The 20,912-nt window shown below is 39.2% G+C and overlaps 2 protein-coding genes across 7 annotated transcripts; both read left to right on the top strand.

The window, feature by feature from the left end:
* Positions 1–403: 403 nt before the first annotated feature.
* myct1a (myc target 1a) lies at positions 404–4,628 on the top strand. The gene is made up of 2 exons (XM_061902151.1): positions 404–482; positions 4,096–4,628. The coding sequence occupies exons 1-2, from the start codon at positions 404–406 to the stop codon at positions 4,626–4,628; spliced, it is 612 nt and encodes a 203-aa protein (XP_061758135.1).
* Positions 1,809–20,817, top strand: serac1 (serine active site containing 1). 6 transcript variants are annotated; one of them, XM_061900521.1, is made up of 17 exons: positions 1,809–2,106; positions 12,871–12,989; positions 13,076–13,112; positions 13,190–13,332; positions 13,711–13,800; positions 14,235–14,366; positions 14,435–14,556; positions 14,632–14,760; positions 14,839–14,952; positions 17,201–17,363; positions 17,804–17,954; positions 18,055–18,196; positions 18,271–18,371; positions 19,561–19,658; positions 19,727–19,909; positions 19,984–20,127; positions 20,209–20,817. In XM_061900521.1, the coding sequence occupies exons 2-17, from the start codon at positions 12,896–12,898 to the stop codon at positions 20,343–20,345; spliced, it is 1,980 nt and encodes a 659-aa protein (XP_061756505.1). In that variant the 5' UTR covers positions 1,809–2,106; positions 12,871–12,895; the 3' UTR covers positions 20,346–20,817. The 6 variants fall into 6 exon arrangements, with proteins under 6 accessions (XP_061756505.1, XP_061756510.1, XP_061756504.1 ...); XM_061900526.1 differs by lacking the exon at positions 1,809–2,106 and adding an exon at positions 9,944–10,087 and having other exon boundaries at positions 17,804–17,909; XM_061900520.1 differs by lacking the exon at positions 1,809–2,106 and adding an exon at positions 9,944–10,087.
* Positions 20,818–20,912: the final 95 nt, after the last annotated feature.

The raw sequence follows: 20,912 nt of genomic DNA, 5'->3' as shown, positions 1-20,912 counted from the left end.
TTTAAATTATTTAATTATTTATGGAAGGATGCATAAATATGTGGTTATCATTTAATCATTAATTTACATACATTATTATCATGTTTTGCATCTGAATAAAATTACAACATTTTAATTGTTTGCGTAAAAAAAGTAATATCTATAAACAGTGTCAATATGTGATCATTTCATATTCAAATGCAAAAGAGAACATGTTCTGTATTTGTGATATTAAAATGTATATTGAGGAGGTACCTCTGCAGTGAGGTGAGACCATCCATTCCTATGCACTCCAATGCAGCGAGGCTCGGGGTGACCGCTACCATTGACAGCCCCTCAGGACCACACAGATGCAGCCAAGGAGAGAAGAGACACTTCACTGCAGTGGAGGAAAAGCACAAGGCGGGGGTCAACAAATTAAGGAATGTGTTACACTGACGTCAAACGTTGCTCAGAGTTGAGCGCAAAGCGTGCTGCTGCCAACTTAATCTCCATGCCGCATGGTCAGCGTTTTGCGAAAAGCTTATTAGAAAGTTGAGTGATGAAATTGACTTGATGTCTAATCGAGCTCTCCTCTCAACTAGCTGCAGGAACGCTCAGAACATTCACAGACAAATCCCAGATAAAGAAATGAACAATCAATCCATTCATTCATTTTTGTTTTCATACATAAAACAGCTACGACACAAAGCGCCCTAGAATCTTAAAAACAATTCCTCGATGACCTACCTACCGCCATCATCTGTCACATACACAGAGAGACACGCACAAACATGCACATACACACACACAAAAATGAATGCATGACTGAGTACAGAAGAGCCAAATGAGGAAACACCATCACAGGAGCCGTCTGCACTCATAGGTCACCTGGCTACGGCCACCAGGACGCTGACAAAAAGTGCCCCCGCTGCCTACAAGGAATGCAGGAAAGTAAAAATAATAAAACACGTACAAATAATTACAACTCAGGAGTGTGTTTTATGTCTTTTTTCCAACCCATCCATCCATTTTCTACCCCTTATCCGAAAATGCTTATTTTCTCTGGATACTGCGCTGAAAGAAATATGCCACAGGGTTCATACAATACTGAAAAATGGTTGCAAACCACTTGTTTAAAGGGTTGATGTACAGTAAACCGTTAGCACACAAAAAATATAATGGACTATTTCTCCATCTACTGGTAAAGATGGAAACTGAAGGAACTGAAACCATTTTTCTTCCTAAGTTTCAGCGTCTACATCCCTCATCGCTGTGGGATAGTACATATTAATGGAGAAACAAACACTTGGTTCTGCGGCTTTAAATGAAAACTGGGCTATGTTCATACCAAAGTGGTTACATGTGCTTTCCCCCCTGTTTGCGTTGATAGATTTCAGATGGAGAGGATTACTCACAATGCTGACTATGAAGGTAGTGTTAATGAATTGATATAAAATGCATTTCATGGACACAGTAATCCAGAGCTCCATGTCAGTCTTATCAAAATAAATGTTTTTACTGGCTGCACAGAGAAAGGGCCAGACGACCACTGACCTGGCAGACGTTGTGGAAAATGTGAGACTTTTGGCTAGAGAACAAAAAAAACTGCGAATGTCCAAAACTCAGGCACTCCATTACTAACTACAGCGCCATAGTTTTGGTATTTTGTTTAATATCTAATGTTGACTCATTTACTTTCACACTGTTAACGTGTATCAACCCAGAGGAAACGATGGTAGAGGAAGTGAGAGAAGTAAACCCTACTTCTCCCCAACACCAGGATTTCTGTCCTGCATAGATAAGCCCCTCCTAGAGCTCATTTCAAGCAGGAAACGTGACAGTTGAGTTTTTCCGCTTCCATAAACAAGACAAGCCAACAGAGTTTAGCTAACAGTCCACCAGCACCTCTGGGAGGGAGACTGACTGACACACAGGGAGAGAGAGAGAGTGAGGGGAGGAGAGTCTGAGAAGAAAGGGAGAGAACAGGAAAGAAAGTCTGCAGAAAGACAGGGAAATCCATTAGATATAAAAAAAACGAGGGTAAAAGTCGGGTGGGAAAGAAGTTATCTGATGACACTGCAGGAAAAGTCATGGCTGTAAACAACACATATTTCTTTACGGAAATACTTCAGTCATTTGATGCTGGTGAGTTTTTTTTTTTTCTTTTTGTTTCTTTATCATGGGCTGTCATAGGAATTACAAAGGTAAAACAATGCTCTTTTCAAAAAACAAGAAATGACTTGCATTTTTTTAACACATTTTCTCAATTCCAGTTGTGTCCTCAGAACCTACAAAAGCTGAAAGTTTCATTTTAATATGACAATGCATTGAGAGCTTCTGTTTTTAATGGCAGGCATCCATTAGGGTTTACTGTGCATCAGCAAGGCATTCGCAGCGCTTTACTTTTTCCATAATTTGTTAAGTTACAGCCTAATTCCAAAATTAAATGAATTAATTTTTGTCCTGAAATTTCTAAAGACAATACCCCATAATGACAATGTGAAAAGTTTTTTTTTTTAATTCAGCAAATTTATTAAAGATACAAAAATAAAAATCATATGTACATTAGTATTTACAGCCGCTGCTCAATACTTTTTTGATGCACGGTTGGCAGCAATTGTACCCTTAAGTCTTTTTGAATTTGATGCCACAAGCTCGGCACATCTATCTTTGAGCAGTTTCGCCCATTACGCTTTGCAGCACCTCTCAAGCTCCATCAGGTTGGATGCGAAGTGTTGGTTTTCATCCAGGATGTCTCTGTACAATGCTGCATTCAACTTAGTCTAGTCAGGGAGGTGACCAACAACTTGATGGTCACTCTGTCAAGAGCTACGGCATTCCTCTGTGGAGAGAGGAGAACTTCCCAGAAGAACAACCATCTCTGCAGCAATCCACCAATCAGGCCTGTATGGTATAATGGCTAGATGGAAGCAATTTCTGAGTAAAAAGTTAGCCAAAATGCACCTAAAAGACTCTCAAAATTCTCTGGTCTGAAGAGACAAAAATTAAACTCTTTGGCATGAATACCAGGTATTTTTCCTGAAGGAACTCCCCTGAAGGAATCAATAAAGTACTATCTATCTATATATCATGTTTGGAGGACACCAGGCACTGCTCATCACCAGGCCAATACCATCCCTACAGTTAAGCATGTTGGTGGCAGCATCATGCTGTGGAGATGTTTTTCAGCAGCAGGAACTGGGAGACAAGTTAGGATCGAGGGAATGATGAATTCAGCAATACACAAAGACATCCTGGACGAAAGCCAACGCTTTACATCCAACTTGATGAAGTTTGGGAGGTTAAATAGGCAAAGAGGAATGGGCGAAACTGCCCAAAGTTCGGTGTGCTAAGCTTGTGGCATTGTATTCAAAATAATTGAGGCTGTAATTGCGGCCAAAGGTGCATCAACAAAGCATTAGGCAAAAGCTGTGAATAGTTTAGTTTGCAATTTATTTTATTTTTAATAGATTAGACAAAATGTATTTATTTCATTCTAGAATAAGGCTATAACATTACAAAATGTGGAAAAAGTGAAGGGCTGTGAATATTTCCTGATGCACTGTAACCACTGCAAAAAAAAATGTATTTATTTTCACTGGAGGACTTAAATGCAAACAGTCTGTTACTATCCTCTTGACAACCAGTGTCCTCTGCAGTGGACATTTGTGTTTTTTCCTCAAAATTAGTTACTGTTTTACCCGTACGCCATTTAAATAAACAAAAAAAAACAAGGTTCCTTGCAAACGATGCTGGTTGCCGAAATGGATATGTCATAATGGATGATGAGGATGATGTTCGCTAGCCTCCAATTTTCTAAGGCGCTAAAATCCGTCTTTTCTCCCCTAAAGAGCTCCTAAAGATTAAAGCGTTCATAAATTAATTATACTATGTAAAAAGAATGTGATTGTTGGACAAAGAGGATTCCAGTGGACTTTAAGAAGTGCAGCAGTAAGATCATTTTTTTAACTTTATTCAGCTATATGTTATGAACAAAGTGAGTCAATTTTGAGTTCTTACAGTGAGAACTCAAAACTTGATGTGTTAGTCCATATAAAAGGATCTAGATGGGCCCTGGGGAAGACTCACTGTGCCCACTTTGAACACCTCTAATCTGAATGTCTTCTTTCGCAGTCCCTCTGATCATAGCGTTCTGTGTTTCCGTGGCTGTGGGCCTGGTCTTGGGCGCTCTGGTCTATGTGATCCTTACATGGTTTTCCCGACGAAGAGCAGGCTCTGCCAGAATCACGAGCTGCCCCCTTCGCCAGTCCCGTACATGCCCAAGAAACTACCCAGGCTTCAACCGCAACAGCAGCAGCCACGACCGGCGAAGCAACAACAGCTTGGTCAGCGCCGCATACACCTTCTACCGCCAGACCTCAAACCCGGATTCCCTCGACCCGCTGGGGTACAAGTCTAGCTTCAGGGCGTCAACCTTCCATCCTCTACTCCACTGTAGCCAAATTGCCAGGGAGGCGGAAGAGGGAAGTCAGGCGTCGTTGCCCCGCACGCCCACCCTGACAACCACTACCAACTCAGCTCATTCAGCTGCCAATCTACCCAGACCCCACTCTTTTTGGGGGGGCAGTGGGGATTTCCAAGCAACACAGACCCCCCCTCCTGCTTACGAGAGCATCATTAAAGCTTATCAGGAGACTCATACCTAGGATGCAAATGAAATGAAATCCAAAGACAAAAGCTGCTAATCATAGCACAAAAAAAAAAAGATTTAAAAAAGAATGACAAATGTCACCCATATTTTAAGTACCACCAACAGTAAAGCTTTTTACTATGCAAATTCTCACCCGGGCTTTAATAAACAATCCAGACCATTTTGATATTTTAAAAATGTTTGAAAAAGCAGCAAAAAAGACTTTTGGACTTTGTGCTGTTGTGAGCTCAGTCCTGTTAAGATGTGAATGTAACTTTGGTAAATTTATGTAATAAACTGTAGCTTATATTCAAGTATGACAATGCATATTGTGTGTGTGGATATATATATATATATATATATATATATATATATATATATATATATATATATATATATATATATATATATGTGTGTGTGTTTTGTGTGTGTGCGTGCGTGCGTGTGTGTGTGTGCGTGTGTGTAGAAAGTATTTACAGAGCTTCACTTTTTCCACATTGAGTTATGTTACTGCCTTATTCCAAAATGAAGTAAATTCATTTTTGTCCTAAAAATTCAACAGACAATACCCCAGAATGACAATGTGAAAATGTGTTTGTTTTTTTATTGCAATAAAAATTTAAAAAATCAAAAATCACATGTACTACATAAGTATCCACAGCATTTGCTCAATACTTTGAGCAAAGGGTGCACCTTTGGCAATAATTACAGCCTCAAGTCTTTTTGAATACGATGCCACAAGTTTGACACACCTATATTTGGGCAGTTTCACTCATTTTACTTTGTAAGAACCTCTCACGCTCCATTAGGTTAAATATGAAGCATTGGTTTTCATCCAGGATGTCTCCGTATATTGCTGCATTACAACAGCCTAATGCTGCCACCACTAAGCTTCACATTGGCCTGGTGATGAGTGGTGCCTGGTTTTCTTCAAACATGATTACTGGCATTAATGCCAAACAGTTTTTAATTTTTGTCTCATCAGACCAGATAATTTTGATTCCCATGGGCTGAGAGTCTTTCAGGTGCATATTGGAAAACATTGTTTCCGTCTGGCCATTATACCATACAGTCCTGATTGGTGGATTGCTGCAGAGATAGTTGTCCTTCTGGAAGGTTTCTTCTCTCTCCACAGAGGAATGCTGTAGCTTTGACAGAGTGAACATCCGGTTCTTTGTCACCTCTCTGAGTAGACTAAGGTGAATGCAGCATTGTACAGACACATCCTCGATGAAAACAAATTGTTCCCATCTAATCTGATGAGCTTGAGAGATGCTGCAAAGAGAAATGGGCGAAACTGTCCAAAGATAGGTTTGCCAAGCTTGTGGCATCTAATTGAAAAAGACTTGAGGCTGTAATTCCTGCCAAAGATGCATCAATAAAGTATTGAGCAAAGGCTGTGAATACTTACTGTATGTACATTTAATTTTTATTTATTTTACTACATTTGCAAAAATAAAAAATAAGTATTTTTCACTTTGTCATTATGGGGTATCATTTGTAGAATTTTGAGGACAAAAATGTATGTATTCAATTTTGGAATAAGGTTGTAACATAACAAGATGTGGGGAAAAGTGAAACGCTGTGAATACTTTCCGGATGCACTGTATACACATGGTGCATCCTTGTGCTATTTTTAATGATCAACTTTGCAAAGCAGCATAATATTTGCGTCAGGGTTTGGCATGGGCTTAGTATTTCGTGACCCCAGAATGCGGAAAGACAGGAAGCAGCGTGATGGTAAGAGACTTTCAATTCTCACTAGTAGTGCACAAAAGCATAAGAAGACTTCACATTAGCAAAGAAAGCAGGATTACACTGGTAAAAATTAGAGCATGTATCTCCTGCAGCAACATACACAGTTAGCATGCAGCTAGCAATAACCAAGAAAGTAGACGTTAATCTAAAACGTAACAGTCGCGTGAAGCGAACAATAAACCTGCCTCGAGTGAACAGTGAGACACGTATATGAGGGGGTGTGATTAGTGTTGGAAGCAGGCGGGCAAACTACTTAAAAAACAAACGCTGGTGTGTATGTTCAGTGCGCCGAGAAACAATAATGTAAACAAAGGGGAAGGCAAGAAGCACTGGTAACAAAACTAAACAGTAATCATAGGGAACACCACAACAAAACCAAAATACATATGACAATTTGCCTCCAAACGAATTAAAATTATTAAATAAAGACAGCTACATAGTATTTTAAACAACGTTGTTTAATCCTAAATGTTTATGTGTGTGTATATATATATATATATATATATATATATATATATATATATATATATGTAGGTGTGGGAAAAAAAATCACAAAACTACTTCATCTCTACAGATCTGTTTCATGAGGGGTTCCCTCAATCATCAGGAGATTTTAATGGAAGCATTCACATACAATGGTTTATATAGAGCACAGAGTGGGTGGGTACAACAACACAACTTTATCTCCTTCGACATCGAAGAATTTTACCCTTCCATCACGCAAGACCTACTGACCCAAGCACTAAACTTCGCCTCGGACTACGACTCAATCACGGGCAACGAAAGAAACATCATCATCCACGCAAAGAACTCCATACTCATCCACAACTGTACACCATGGCAAAAAAAGAACAATTCAACGTTTGACGTTACTATGGGGAGTTTTGACGGAGCAGAAACGTGCGAACTCGTTGGGAGTTTCCTCCTCTCCCAGCTTGCTAGCCTCAACCTGAACCTTGGTATTTACCGTGATGACGGACTGGCAGTGTGCCGCGCCTCGCCAAGGAACAGCGAGAACACCAAGAAGCGCATATGCCAAATCTTCAAAGAAAACGGCCTACGGATCACGATTGAAGCCAACGAGCAAACCGTCAACTTCCTCGACGTCACTTTCAACCTGAGAAATAACAGCTACCAACCATTCACGAAACCCAACGCAACACTCCAATACGTGCACCATGACAGCAACCACCCACCCACCACCACCAAAAGAATACCTACCGGAATTAATAAAAGGCTATTGATGCTGTCATCCAGCAAAGCTGAATTCGACCAAGCAACCCCCCCGTACCAGAAAGCACTTGATGAAAGCGGATACAACTTCACCCTCACCTATGAACCCACTCCAGGAAACCAACCAAAAAAGAGCAGAAAACGAAACAACATCATCTGGCCATTCAGCAAAGACGTCTCAACCAACATCGGCCGCAAGTTCCTCACTCTGATCGACAAACACTTCCCCAAAAGCAACACCCTAAGAAAAGTATTCAACAAGAACAACATTAAATTGAGCTACAGCTGTATGAACAACATGCAACAAATCATTTCAAACCACAACAAAGCAATTGCAAAAGGACTGCCTACCCCCAGACTAAACGACTCTGAAACCAATAATGAATGTAACTGTCGCAAGAAACCTGATTGCCCTCTCAACGGAAGGTGCTTACAGACATCAGTCGTTTACCAAGCAAAGGTAATACGCAAGGACATTAACACATCCGACACGTACGTAGGATTAACCGAAGGAGCGTTCAAAACAAGATGGAATAATCACAACGCCTCCTTTAGAAACCAGACTTTGCAGAATTCTACAGAACTCAGCAAACACATTTGGAACCTCAAAGACAATAATGTTGAATATTCAATAACATGGCAAATTCTTGCATCCAGCACACCTTACAACAGTGGTAATAAAAGATGCAACCTATGCTTAAAAGAGAAACTATTTATTATATATCATCCAGATTTATCATCCCTCAACAAGCGCAGTGAAATCATTTCAACATGCCGCCACAGAAGGAAACACCTCCTAGGTAACACATGAGCCAATCACCACACCCTACGCCTGCTTGTACCCACCCACTCTGTGCTCTATATAAACCATTGTATGTGAATGCTTCCATTAAAATCTCCTGATGATTGAGGGAACCCCTCATGAAACAGATCTGTAGAGATGAAGTAGTTTTGTGATTTTTTTTCCCACACCTACATATTGCGCTCTACCACGGTATCGAGCACTATTCTCTGGATAATCCAATCAAGACATATATATATATATATATATATATATGTGTGTGTGAATTAATATATATGCATTTATATACATACATATGTATATAATTGCATATATATAAATACACACATATAAATAGTGTGTATATATGTATATAAATATATATATATATAAATAAACATATATATACGTATATGAATATATATACATCTATATATATAAATGTATATATATATATATATATATATATATATACACAAATACGTATGTATATAAATTCATATATATAAATACACACACATATAAATATATATATACTGTGTATATATACATATACATTGTGGAATTCACATTGTAGGAATCTTAAAGAATTTATTTGTAAATTATGGTGGAAAATAAGTATTTGGTCAACCGTTCAAAGCTCTCACTGATGGAAGGAGGTTTTGGCTCAAAATTTCACGATACATGGCCCCATTCATTCTTTCCTTAACACGAATCAATCGTCCTGTCTCCTTAGCAGAAAAACAGCCCCAAAGCATGATGTTTCCACCCCTATGTTTCACAGTAGGTTTGGTGTTCTTGGGATGCAACTCAGTATTCTTCTTCCTCCAAACACGACGAGTACAGTTTATACCAAAATGGATACATGGATGATACAGCAGAGGATTGGGAGAATATCATGTGGTCAGAAGAAACCAAAATATAACTTTTTGGTATAAACTCAACTCGTCGTATTTGGAGGAAGAAGAATACTGAGTTGCATCCCAAGAATACCATACCTACTGTGAAGCATGGGGGTGGAAACATCATGCTTTGGGGCTGTTGTTCTGCTAAGGGGACAGGACGATTGATTTGTGTTAAGGAAAGAATGAATGGGCCATGTATCGTGACATTTTGAGCCAAAACCTCCTTCCATCAGTAAGAGCTTTGAATCGTTGACCAAATACTTATTTTCCACCATAATTTACAAATAAATTCTTTAAAATTCCTACAATGTGAATTCCAGGATTTTTTTTCCACATTCTGTCTCTCATAGTTGAAGTGTACCTATGATGAAAATTACAGACCTCTGTCATCATTTTAAGTGGGAGAACTTGCACAGTCGGTGGCTGACTAAATACTTTTTTCCCCACTGTATATATATATATATATATATATATATATATATATATATATATATATATATCCATCCATCCATTTCCTACCGCTTATTCCCTTTCGGGGTCGCGGGGGCGCTGGCGCCTATCTCAGCTACAATCGGGCGGAAGGCAGGGTACACCCTGGAATATATATATATATATATATATATGTGAAATACTTGACTCTTAACCACGCCCCATAGCCCCAACCCCCGAAATCGGAGGTCTCAAGGTTGGCAAGTATGCTGATGACGTAGTAATTATGCGACATGTTCTGCAATAACACAGCGCCGATTTAGTGGGCGAAACTCAACTTTTACAACTCTCATCAAGACGGCAATCAAGGTAATTTGGCAGTTTGACACAATGAGTTTAAGTAAACAACTATCTAACAAACAAACTGAGGATTTAGGAGATATTGTCAGACACTAAGTCGCCTTTTTAATGCTCGCTGTCAGCCAAGTTGGACTAGCTTGGTTTGTGTTGAACGTCCATGTGTGAGAATGCAAGCTCCTTTTCCGAGTTAACTATTATCTTATTTGAAGGGACACTCTGACAATTGATTAGCCGCGAGCTGGAGAGACGTCTGGAGATTTACTTAGGCTGTCTAACGCGTTGTGTTGTGTTAGCTTTGCATGCCAGTGGATATAACTGTCGCTTTTCGCTTCTTCTTTCTAACGACGAAGAGGTAAAAGACGTTCCATTTAGCACAATAAGAACATTCGTAAAACCACAGGATACACATTGTCGATACCAGGGTAGCATTTTTTCATACGTTTTTGTGTGGCTTAATATATATTTATAACAGATACCAGCTAATTTGTATGTACATTATGTAACCCTAATTCCCCGACACCTTAACAATTGTGCTGGACAACGAGTTGACAGCCTGAGACTTTTTACTCATTAGCTAGCACTGCTCGACTTTACAGTCAATCAGTGGGGAAGTGTAGTCGCAGGATCAAGCCAAAATGATTTGAATGAGAAATATGTTTTGCCTTAGTGTAGATCAGTGGTTCTTAACCCTGTTGGAGGTACCGAACCTTACCAGTTTCAAATGCGCATTCACCGAACCCTTCTTTAGTGATAAAAATGTTTTTTTTTTTCCAAATTCAAGACAAAGTCATATGTTTTTTTTACTGGTGCACAAAATTAACCGTGCATGAACTTCACCTTGTTCAAAGAACAAAACCAACACAGAGCATGAACTCACAACAAATTACACACCTGCAAATGTGTCATGTTCTGTGGTCACGTTTTGTTTAGTTATGTTCTGTTGGTTTAAGACTCTTTTTAGTTCCTGTTTATCTCCATGATGACCGATTAGTTCACCTGTACTCATTTGGACTCACGCACCAGTGTTAATCATGTCACTATTATTTAAGCTTATAGTTGCCAGGCAGTCGGCCTGGCGTCATTGTTGTTGTACCATGCTGTGTTCACCCTGGTTATGTATCGCTCTGCTCATTTCCTTCCAAGTTAGTTTTGTTTATTCATGTCACGTATCAATCAATCAATCAGATTCACGCCACGTCCCGTCACCTTCCTTTGCATTCCGGGAAAACAAACCACACCATAGCCCCAGTTCTGACAAAATTAGTGGGACTTGTGCGGTTGCCGTATACGAAATACGCAGATAGGGAGAAGTTTCTATTTACACGATGAGTCGGGTGTGTCCTCACCTCCGCGGCAGAGGCACCACCGAACCCCTGAGACCAACTCACCGAACCCCTAGGGTTCGATCGAACCCAGGTTAAGAACCACTGGTGTAGATATTTTGCTCTGTAAGTGTTTTTTTGTTATAACAATTGCAAGTGATTCAAATGTAGTACGTTGATTATTGTGTTGATATTGCTACTGATGTATTAAATATTGTTAAATTGCTGATTCAACTGTCTTGTAAAGCAGAGAACCCCAACCACCGGTCTGGGGACCGTGCCACTTTTGCTACCGGGCTGCACAAAGAGAATAAATAATTTCTAACCGACTGCATTTTCTCATACTTAACTTTGGCCAGTCCCATCAGACACACCCATAAGATTGTTCATAAATGTATTATAAAACTCCTGATAGGAAGTCGCCATTTGCTATATTTGTTACATCTGTATTACATGGGGCAATGCACATTAATAAACATAAATGTAAAGGTGCCAAATGCTAGGTTCTATCTGCGGTTCATGGCAGGTTGATGACCTAAAATCAGGGCAGATCAGGAACAAAGTGACCACAGTAGTTAAAGCGCATAAGGCAGATGGAAACATTGCTTAATTGTTGCATGAAATAATTGTGCTGAAGGAAGAAAATACACATCTCCTTTGGCCTAGTAAGTTAAAGTGCCGCTATTATTACACATAGTCCTATTACATAAATAGTTACAAATAACGGATGTATTTACCCATGCAAAATTAGACCAAAAAAAAGCTGACATTAGTGTATCTACGTATGAAATATTGCACAAAATATGAATACATAACTTTTAGAATGGAAATAAAAATCCACGTATTACTATTGGAACTAATGGCAAGTATTGCTAGCTTTCTTATATATCCGTGCTCTTGTCCTTGAATGTGATGTATCAACTATAACCCATCAGATACTAAAGTTAAAAAAAAGCGTACTACTAGCAAAAATGAGGAAAAAACAAAAGTCTATGGAGAGCTTCTTTGCAAAGGTAAAAGGCCACAGGCTCCCACTAATTCAACGTCATGGTGAGTTTTTTTCATGTAATAATTTTTCATGCGCTTATTTGCTATAGTTCTACCATGAATTGATTAACGTGGACCCCAACTTAAACAAAATGAAAAACTTATTCGGGTGTTACCATTTAGAGGTCAATTGTACGGAATATGTACTAAACTGTGCAATCTACTAATAAAAGTATCAATCAATGAAATCAAAAAAGTTATCTGCCACATGTGGAAGGCCGGTCCATGGAAATAATGCCTACATTAAACCAGTCCCTGGTGCAAAAAAGGTTGGGGTCCCCTTGTTGTAAAGTATTCAAGTAAAACGTATCCGTATCAGCAATACTAGACATGTATGCATATGCAAATGGATCGATAACAAAATGTGTGTAACGCCCAATTGTAAGGTCTGTGTGTTTGTCTTTGATGTTGACCACACCGAAGATCCCAACAGGACAGACCGGAGAGGATGTCTGCATCTGCCCTGCGTTTTATCCACTATAGGAGATTGAGTTCAGTTGTGGTGCCTGGTCTAAACAAAGTGGTCCGTTGGAAGGATTTAAGTGAGTTTTACATCCTCACTTTACTCATATGTGGCGTGTTTTACTTTTAGACAACCAAGTAAGATTGTTTTTCTCCTAACATCTAGGAAAGGTTGCCAAGGTAACAGGTGCAATTGTGTTCGGGTAAGTCATGAGTAAAAAGTTGACTTGGAAATTGCCTGATTTGTGGAAGCTTGTGTGTCATTAATATATTTTTGCAGAGGCTGCCTTTTTATCACATATGAGGTGGCGGCATTAGACAAAGCTGTGACCATAGACACCAGTGTGATTCTTCAAGAGAAGTACAAGTCTTACATTTATCTGCGAAGCAGTCCCTCGGATGAAAAGGATAACCTTGCTGCAGGTACAGATTACCATGACATTACAGTGCAGCTCTACCCCTTTTGTAAATTTTAACAGCTCCACAAAAACAAACAAGATCATATGAACTTTCAGTCAATTCCAAACTCTAAAAACACTAAATCTCTTCCATTTAATACTCTTGAATTGAAAACACAGGAAAAATCCTGACAGCCTTGTCCAGGGGCTCACTGACACCTTCTGGCATCGCTTCCTGTCTTTCTTTCTTTTTCCTCTGTCTTTCCTGCCACTAGTCGAGGTCAACCTCAACCTCCCTCTCCCTACAGTATAATTTGCAAGCTGACATGATAATCAATAATACATTTCAGTTATTATCATATATTTGTCCTTGTAGTGGTTTTTGGTGTGGCATATTTTCCAGGGCTCACTCACAAGACAAGGAGGGAACTCCACAAAGCAGCGAGACGGTTTCTAGAAATATCCTCACGGCTTCTGCTTCAGTCATTGGATGGTAAGAAACACTGTAAATGAAACTACAATGTATTCTTGGCTGAAAATACCTAAATATTTTTTTAAAAGTGCACAGCCTTTTGTAAAGGCCAAAGGAAGCACCTGCATTCCTCACATGCATCCTGGTCTGTTGTATATACTCACCAGCAACATTTGCTAACGCTGCACAATCCAATAGAAGAGCTACATTGTGAAATCATTTATTTGTAATGATTCCAGAGAAGCTGAACACATGCACCTTTTTTATCGTTGACAAAAACTAGCTGCCAAGTCGGTGACACAAAGTTTGCGACTGCAAGGTTTGTAAATGCCCTCGCTGTGGTTCTGTAGAGTCTATAGGGTCCGTAGATAGAGCTGTAGATGCGCTTTTTATTTTAAAAACTGTGGCACGGTTCTCGATTTGTACTGCATCAGTATGTTTCTTTTTTTGTATAGAGCGACTAAGTCATGTAGATGCAGACCCACATGAGGTGGCGCTTTGGGTCCTACTAAAAAGGACACAATCCAACAATGCGGCCGTCAGAATTCAAGCTGTGCAGGACCTTGCAGACAATCACCACTGGCATGGTAAAATAATCCAAAAATACTCCCCCAAATGACATATACGTAAGTGTTCAATCATGTTAACGATGCAGACTACCAGTATCAGACCGCTGCCCAGGTTATAGACCAAAGAACTGCAGTGGGCCTCGCTCGGACTCCACGGGCCGACCTGCGATTTTTCCTTCCTGGGCCTGCACTTCCTGACCTTAATGATGTAAGTATCGCCATGAAGTAGAATTAGTAGAACTCCTCATTAAAACCAGCCAAAGGTTTGTCACCAACTTCACAGAGTTTCTCAGCAGAGGATGGCCTGAGGCAGCTGCTCGCTTCTCTGCCACAGTCCGAGGTGGACAAGTGTGTTCAGTATTTCACGTCGCAGGCCCTCAGAGAAAGCACCCACTCGTTAGCAGCGCAGCGGGTAAAGACAACATTAAAGACACATGACAAAAGTGCAATCCCGTTTTTATCTTCCAACACGCCAAATTCTTTGTTCAAGGGTGGCCTGTGGTGTTTTGGTGGCAACGGGCTGCCCTACGCCCAGAGCCTCACCTCTGTTCCCTCTGAGAAGGTGGAGACCTTCTGCCTACAAGCCCTAGTGCAGCATTCCAAGGTAAAATCAATGGAGAGACCCATCTACGAACCATTAGGGATGTAACAATGTCAGAATGTAGATATTATCACAGTATTAATGTGGAATTGCACTTTTTGGGGAATTTTGCCTATCATTTTACAATCTTTTTGAGGGTCAAGAACAAATGTTTTAGGGTTTTTCTTGCATTCTAATTCGTAATATTTAGCTTGTTCTATCTGGCTAACAATGCATCTAATGAGAGTAATCAATTCCGCCTCTAAATCACTCAAAAAATGCAACAAAAAACCGCCAGCAATGCTTCATTTTTTTTTTAACCTGTAAGATAACCAAGCTGTAGCGATATTGTTATTTAAAAAGTAAACAGCGAGGAAATGTTTTTTTAGCGTAGTAACACATCGCCTTGGGACTGGATGCTACGACATTAGTCCAAAGCTAGCTTCTGTGTCGGCAGCTGAATGGTTTTCTAGTTTGTAATGCACAAGACAATGCGATAGGACACCAATCCGTACTAACTAAAACACATGAACAATCATATTACAATATCTGTGAAGTATTAGCCCACATTTCATGTTTTGTTTGTACACAGCTAGCTCAACAGTTTACTGTAGTTGTAAAAACAATGGCATGAAGTGCTGCATGTATCATGATGAATATTATGGTGACTCACTCAATGGACATTTGTCCGTTTGGTCCAGCTGGCCAGTAATGTTTTTTCCCTGTTTATTTTGGGTAAGCACACCATTTCTGACGGCTTAGCTTGGCTCCAAACTACACATTTACACTGTGAAATGACGCCGCTCCTGACTCTCTCAGCTTCTGTCAGCTCCAACGTTTCACCCTCTCTTCAGGTTTCCTAAGTTTATAACCAGAAGTTCATCCTCCATATATCTAGGTTCAAAATGATGAGGTTCGGAATAGTCATTTGTCCAAAAATGGTCATCTTCATCTATTACCAAGTCTGCCATGAATGGAAAACACATGCTTTTGTGTCTGGAAGTAGGAACACACATTTGTTGCTGGAAGTCGGAAGTGCGTTATTATTGCAGTGGAAATAAAAACGCTGAGGAAATAAGTTCCAGTAATGCATAAAATAACTGAAATACGGTAAATCAATCCATCCATCCACGCTTGTCCCTCTCCGGGTTGCGGAGGGGTGCTGGAGCCAATCTCAGCTGCATTCAGGCGGAAAGCAGGATACACCATGGACAAGTCGCCACCTCATCGCAATATTGTACATACTGTATTACTACATTATATATACACTTGCAGCGTGTATATACAATTGTGATGGAGGGTTTTGAAGGCTACAATGGTGACTCCAGTTAGCCGCATCTTGCAAGTGTTTTTTTTTTGTCATTAGAATCCTGAAAAAAAAGTAATGTGGTCTTATTTATCATAATACATTTTTGTGAATGATAAGCAACATTCCAAAAAAAGTGCAGAATGTTTAGGATAAAGACACTTGCTATAAATAAACATAAACCTCATGTTCAAATGTTCTAATCATATTTATCACTACAAACATGTATTTTCAAGTGCAAAGAATAGTGGTTGAACGTCCACTGTTTCAAGCAGATATTTTAAATAAACTTACAGTTGACTGTCTTTAAAGTGACAAACCATTAAATTGTAAAACAATAATTTACATCTTTTACTTTCTGAGAAGCAGTGTTTTCTGCAGTAGACATTGTTTACATCAGTTTGGAAAATGCAGTTTCTCAGGAAAAAATGAACTCACAATTTAATAGTGGAAACACCTCAAATATAGATGTTTAGCCTCGCTGGCTTCAAATATCCTTTCTCTCGGCGCGGTGCACCTTAACTGAGTCTTTTTTGACTTGGAACGCTCGAGACGAACTTTGCACGCTTTACCTCCGCCAAATATGTTGTTTTCGCCAGGGTTTGTTTGTCTGTTTTTTAGAGTCGAGGTTTAGTCTAAAAGGAATGCATAACATAAAAGATAGACACTTTGGACTTACTTGTTCTTATTCTTATTTAAAAAAGGAATGTTAGTACAAATTAAAGTCTCACTAATACAGCAAGTTCGCGGTGATCAGTTGGCCGAGATTGCCAGCCCCTGCGCAGAGGATTTTGGGAGATGTAGTTTATTTTCAGACCAGCAAAAGTGCCAGAAAATAACTACACTCACCAAGTTTTCGTTTGATACATCAAACACCATGTCATTATTGTGAATATTTTGAAACCACAATACTGTTACATTCCTACTAGCCATAGTAGGGGTTACTATTTGTTTCATGCCTTGCAGGTTCAAAGCCACTGTGACCACATAGTGTCCAACGGGGGTCTCCAACTTCTTCAAAGAGTTTACCAGCTAAGGAGAGACTCCCAGAAGATCCAGAGGAACATTGTGCGAATTATTGGAAACCTGGCACTCAATGAGAGCATTCACAAGGCCATCGTGCAATCCGGTAACTTTCATTTGTCACATTGCACTAAGCCTGTATGGTATACAAGTTTCTTTAACCGTGTGTATTTTATCAATAGTGGTGTTGCTAGTATTTAATTTAGTAATTGTATTTGTCTCAACGCAGAGACCATGAGTGGCAACTGTAAATTGTGATACAGTTAATACAATGACAATAAAACTTTTTATTCAAATATGTTCTAAAATGATTTTAGATTCTGCCAGAATGTATGTAATCGATTTAGTGTTTTTCTGTTAAAATAAAGTCAATCTAAATTTTTTATCCCTTTATTAAAAAAAAAAGGAGTTTTGAAATACATATTGGTATCTTTTCGTTGAACCAAAATGTTGGTATTGGGACAACACTACATTGCACCCTAGAGCTTATGTTTTTAAACTGTACTGCTGTAAAATGACCGCTATTTTTTCGTTACCAACCTCAAGGATGGGTGTCGGTCCTGGCCGAGATGATGCAGTCTCCTCACGTCATGCAGGCGTCCCATGCAGCTCGCGCCCTCGCCAACCTAGACAGGGAGACAGTGAAAGAAAAGTATGAAGATGGGGTCTACATTCTACACCCGCAAACACGTGACAAGTTGGGGAAAACACCTTAGTTGTCCTTAAAATGTGTCCCTCTTATTATTGTAAATATATACATATCTAAAATCAGCTCTTGGATTTTGCCTTAATTTAAGACAGCCAATTAAAGCAGACGTGCTGTTTATCCATGGTGTCCTGGGGGCAGCGTTTAAGACATGGCGCCAAAAGGACAAAAGCATGTTAGAGGAAGAGAACACCAAAGATGGCGGGGATGATTACACAGAGTGTTGGCCAAAGGTAAGATACCATACAACTGTGTCTTATTGATTGTGATTATGGATTATTTACTTATTGTGCTTTTTAATTGACAGTCATGGTTAGCTGCTGATTGTCCACATCTGAGGGTGTTATCAGTGGAATATGATAGCCACCTCAGTGACTGGATGGCTCAGTGTCCTGCTGAGAATCAAAGGTCTGGCTTATTCTACTTTGAGTGCAACACATGACCTCTGTATAGTTAAAATTGGTAAATGGGTTATACTTGTATAGCACCTTTCTACCTGGCTAATGCCACACCATAATGTTATGGTTTAAAAATAGTATTTCCTCCAATCTAATACACACCGTTAGACTTGGACAAACTTTATTGCTCTGTAAGGGAAATTTAAACAGATAAATGCTGCACCTCAAACAGATGCTGATGGCGCAAAAGCACTTAACCGTAACAGATACAGTTAACTATGTATCCCTCCGGATGTCTTTATAGCAACAAAAACTGCCTACAGCAGACATGGCATCTGTAATCCTGAAGTTTAAAGAGAATGTCCCAAAAAAAAAAAAAGTATTACATAATAATACAATAATTATTATATATAATAAAATTATATATAATATATTGTTTTGTTTTTAATTATTGTAATCTAATATTTTAGTTACAAATGATGTCTTTGTAGAAATTCTGATAAATATATATCTATATTCTTTATTGCAGACCATAAGATCCATTACACACAATACAAAACATTAAAAACAAAACAATAAAAACAAAAATAATAATAATAATAACAATGATATAATTCAATATTATTATAAGGTGGATTTTTACAAAGTTCCCAGCCAGTGCGGAGCTTTTAGTGTTGGTCCAAATCCCAGATAAAAGTGTGGGTGGCGTTATCTGGCATAAAATCTTAAATGCAGAGGACAAATTTCGCCACACCTAGTGTGTGTGTGACAATCATTGGTACTTTTAACTTTAACTACTGTAAATGACATGTGCATTTGTACCCTAATTAATGCTTTACAGAGAATACACGGGTGCCCAAAGTGGGGCCCGCCAATAGCTTCCCCATTTGATACATATTTATACTGACCTCTTTTGAGCTCACATAATCACTGATGGCATGTCCACAAGGCTAACTAGTTTCAATCTATTGAATGTGATGAGCTCCACTTTTTTTATATGGTGGTATATAGGGCTGCTTTATGTTTGAAATCGCTAATTGGCCCATGACCCATTAGCCCATTTTCACTTTGGCACTTGGAGGTAACACATTTGGGCACCCCTGCCCTAATAGATGTATGTTTATTTCTATTTGGGAAAATACTGTACAATAGTAATAATAATAAATTAGTTGATCATTTTAATAATTTTCTCTCTGCAGGAAGTCCTTGGCCAGCAGAAGCCAAGAGCTGCTGAAGAAGCTAAAGATGGCAGGGGTTGGAGACAGGCCGGTGGTCTGGGTAGCTCACAGTATGGGAGGTGTGCCATGTGTTTATCAGGCTCAAAATAAATTCGCTTTTGACATGTTTTCTTGATTTTCTTGTCAGGCTTGCTTGTGAAAAAAATGCTAATTGATGCCTCTGAAGACCCAGACATGCAGGACCTGTTGAGGAACACCAAGGGCATTTTGTTCTACAGCGTACCTCATCACGGCACCTTTATGGCGGAATACTCAGTCAATGTCCGATATCTCCTCTTCCCCTCCATTGAAGTCCGAGAGCTTTGCAAAGGTCTACCATTGAAGTCTGAAGTTGATGTAAATGTTATTATGACACCTGTGATAAGTTGATGTGCTTTAATTAAGACTCACCAGCCCTGCGCGACCTGAACGAGAACTTCTTGAACATAGCCAAAGGGGAACAAATTAAGGTGTTAAGCTTTGCAGAGACACTTCCCACAAACATCGGTCCTATGATCAAGATACTGGTGGTGCCAGCACAGTCAGCAAGTAAGTGAGGCCAGCTTGCGTTCATGTTATGAAAAAAAAACACAGACCCCCCTCCTTACCTTGCTCGTGTTCCGATTGTAGACATTGGCATTGGGGACCTGATTGAAGTGGATGTGGATCATCTGAGCATCTGCAAGCCAGAGAAAAAGGAGTCATTCTTGTACAAGCGCAGCCTTCAGTTCATCCAAGAAACATTGCAGAACTCCATCAGCCATTGACGACTACTGTTCACTTAATGTACTTGAACCAGCCTCCTGGTCCCACAGAAATAATGACTAATGTCATTATCGTGCAATGAGAATTAACAGGAATAACCAGTGAAGAGTTCATTTTCTACTCACAAAACTAAATGCAGATCTCTTACTAATACCCAAAGCTTATTTAAAAGTTGATCATGGCAACCCTTTTCTGTAAAAGATATGCCCATGATTTTATATCTTACACCTAAATTAGACCTTTTCTAACAATTAACACAAGTAGTTTTTATTTTTTTTTAAATGACTTACCGCTCAGTATTTAAGACCAGAAGTATAATTTGAATTTTATTTGTGAATTTATATTTATGCTTTTTACTGTATAACAGTCATAATGATGATCCTAATTTGATAACTGACAACTCAATAGGATTTTCATTTTCATTCTTTTTCTGGTCACACATTTCACAAAAGAACAATAAAATGTGTTATGTTGGATTTGAGTCCTTATCATTGTTTTAGTATGTTTTGTTTTTTTAAACGAAGTTATAAATTAAACCAGGCCCGGGCAATTATTTTGACTTGGGGGCC

The sequence above is a fragment of the Nerophis ophidion genome, linkage group LG05 (assembly GCF_033978795.1).
Source record: "Nerophis ophidion isolate RoL-2023_Sa linkage group LG05, RoL_Noph_v1.0, whole genome shotgun sequence".
Classification (NCBI taxonomy): Eukaryota; Metazoa; Chordata; class Actinopteri; order Syngnathiformes; family Syngnathidae; genus Nerophis; species Nerophis ophidion.
Note: the sequence above shows the minus strand (reverse complement) of the source record. Positions and strands in the feature narration are given on the sequence as shown.

Excerpts from the sequence above, each read along its gene's own strand:
- myct1a (XM_061902151.1), top strand. The coding sequence starts at position 404 with ATGTGTTACACTGACGTCAAACGTTGCTCAGAGTTGAGCGCAAAGCGT. Across the intron at positions 483-4,095 it reads CTTAATCTCCATGCCGCATG|TCCCTCTGATCATAGCGTTC; the intron begins GTCAGCGTTTTG and ends CTTCTTTCGCAG.
- serac1 (XM_061900521.1), top strand. The coding sequence starts at position 12,896 with ATGTCTGCATCTGCCCTGCGTTTTATCCACTATAGGAGATTGAGTTCA. Across the intron at positions 13,113-13,189 it reads ACAGGTGCAATTGTGTTCGG|AGGCTGCCTTTTTATCACAT; the intron begins GTAAGTCATGAG and ends ATATTTTTGCAG. Across the intron at positions 14,557-14,631 it reads CACTTCCTGACCTTAATGAT|AGTTTCTCAGCAGAGGATGG; the intron begins GTAAGTATCGCC and ends CCAACTTCACAG.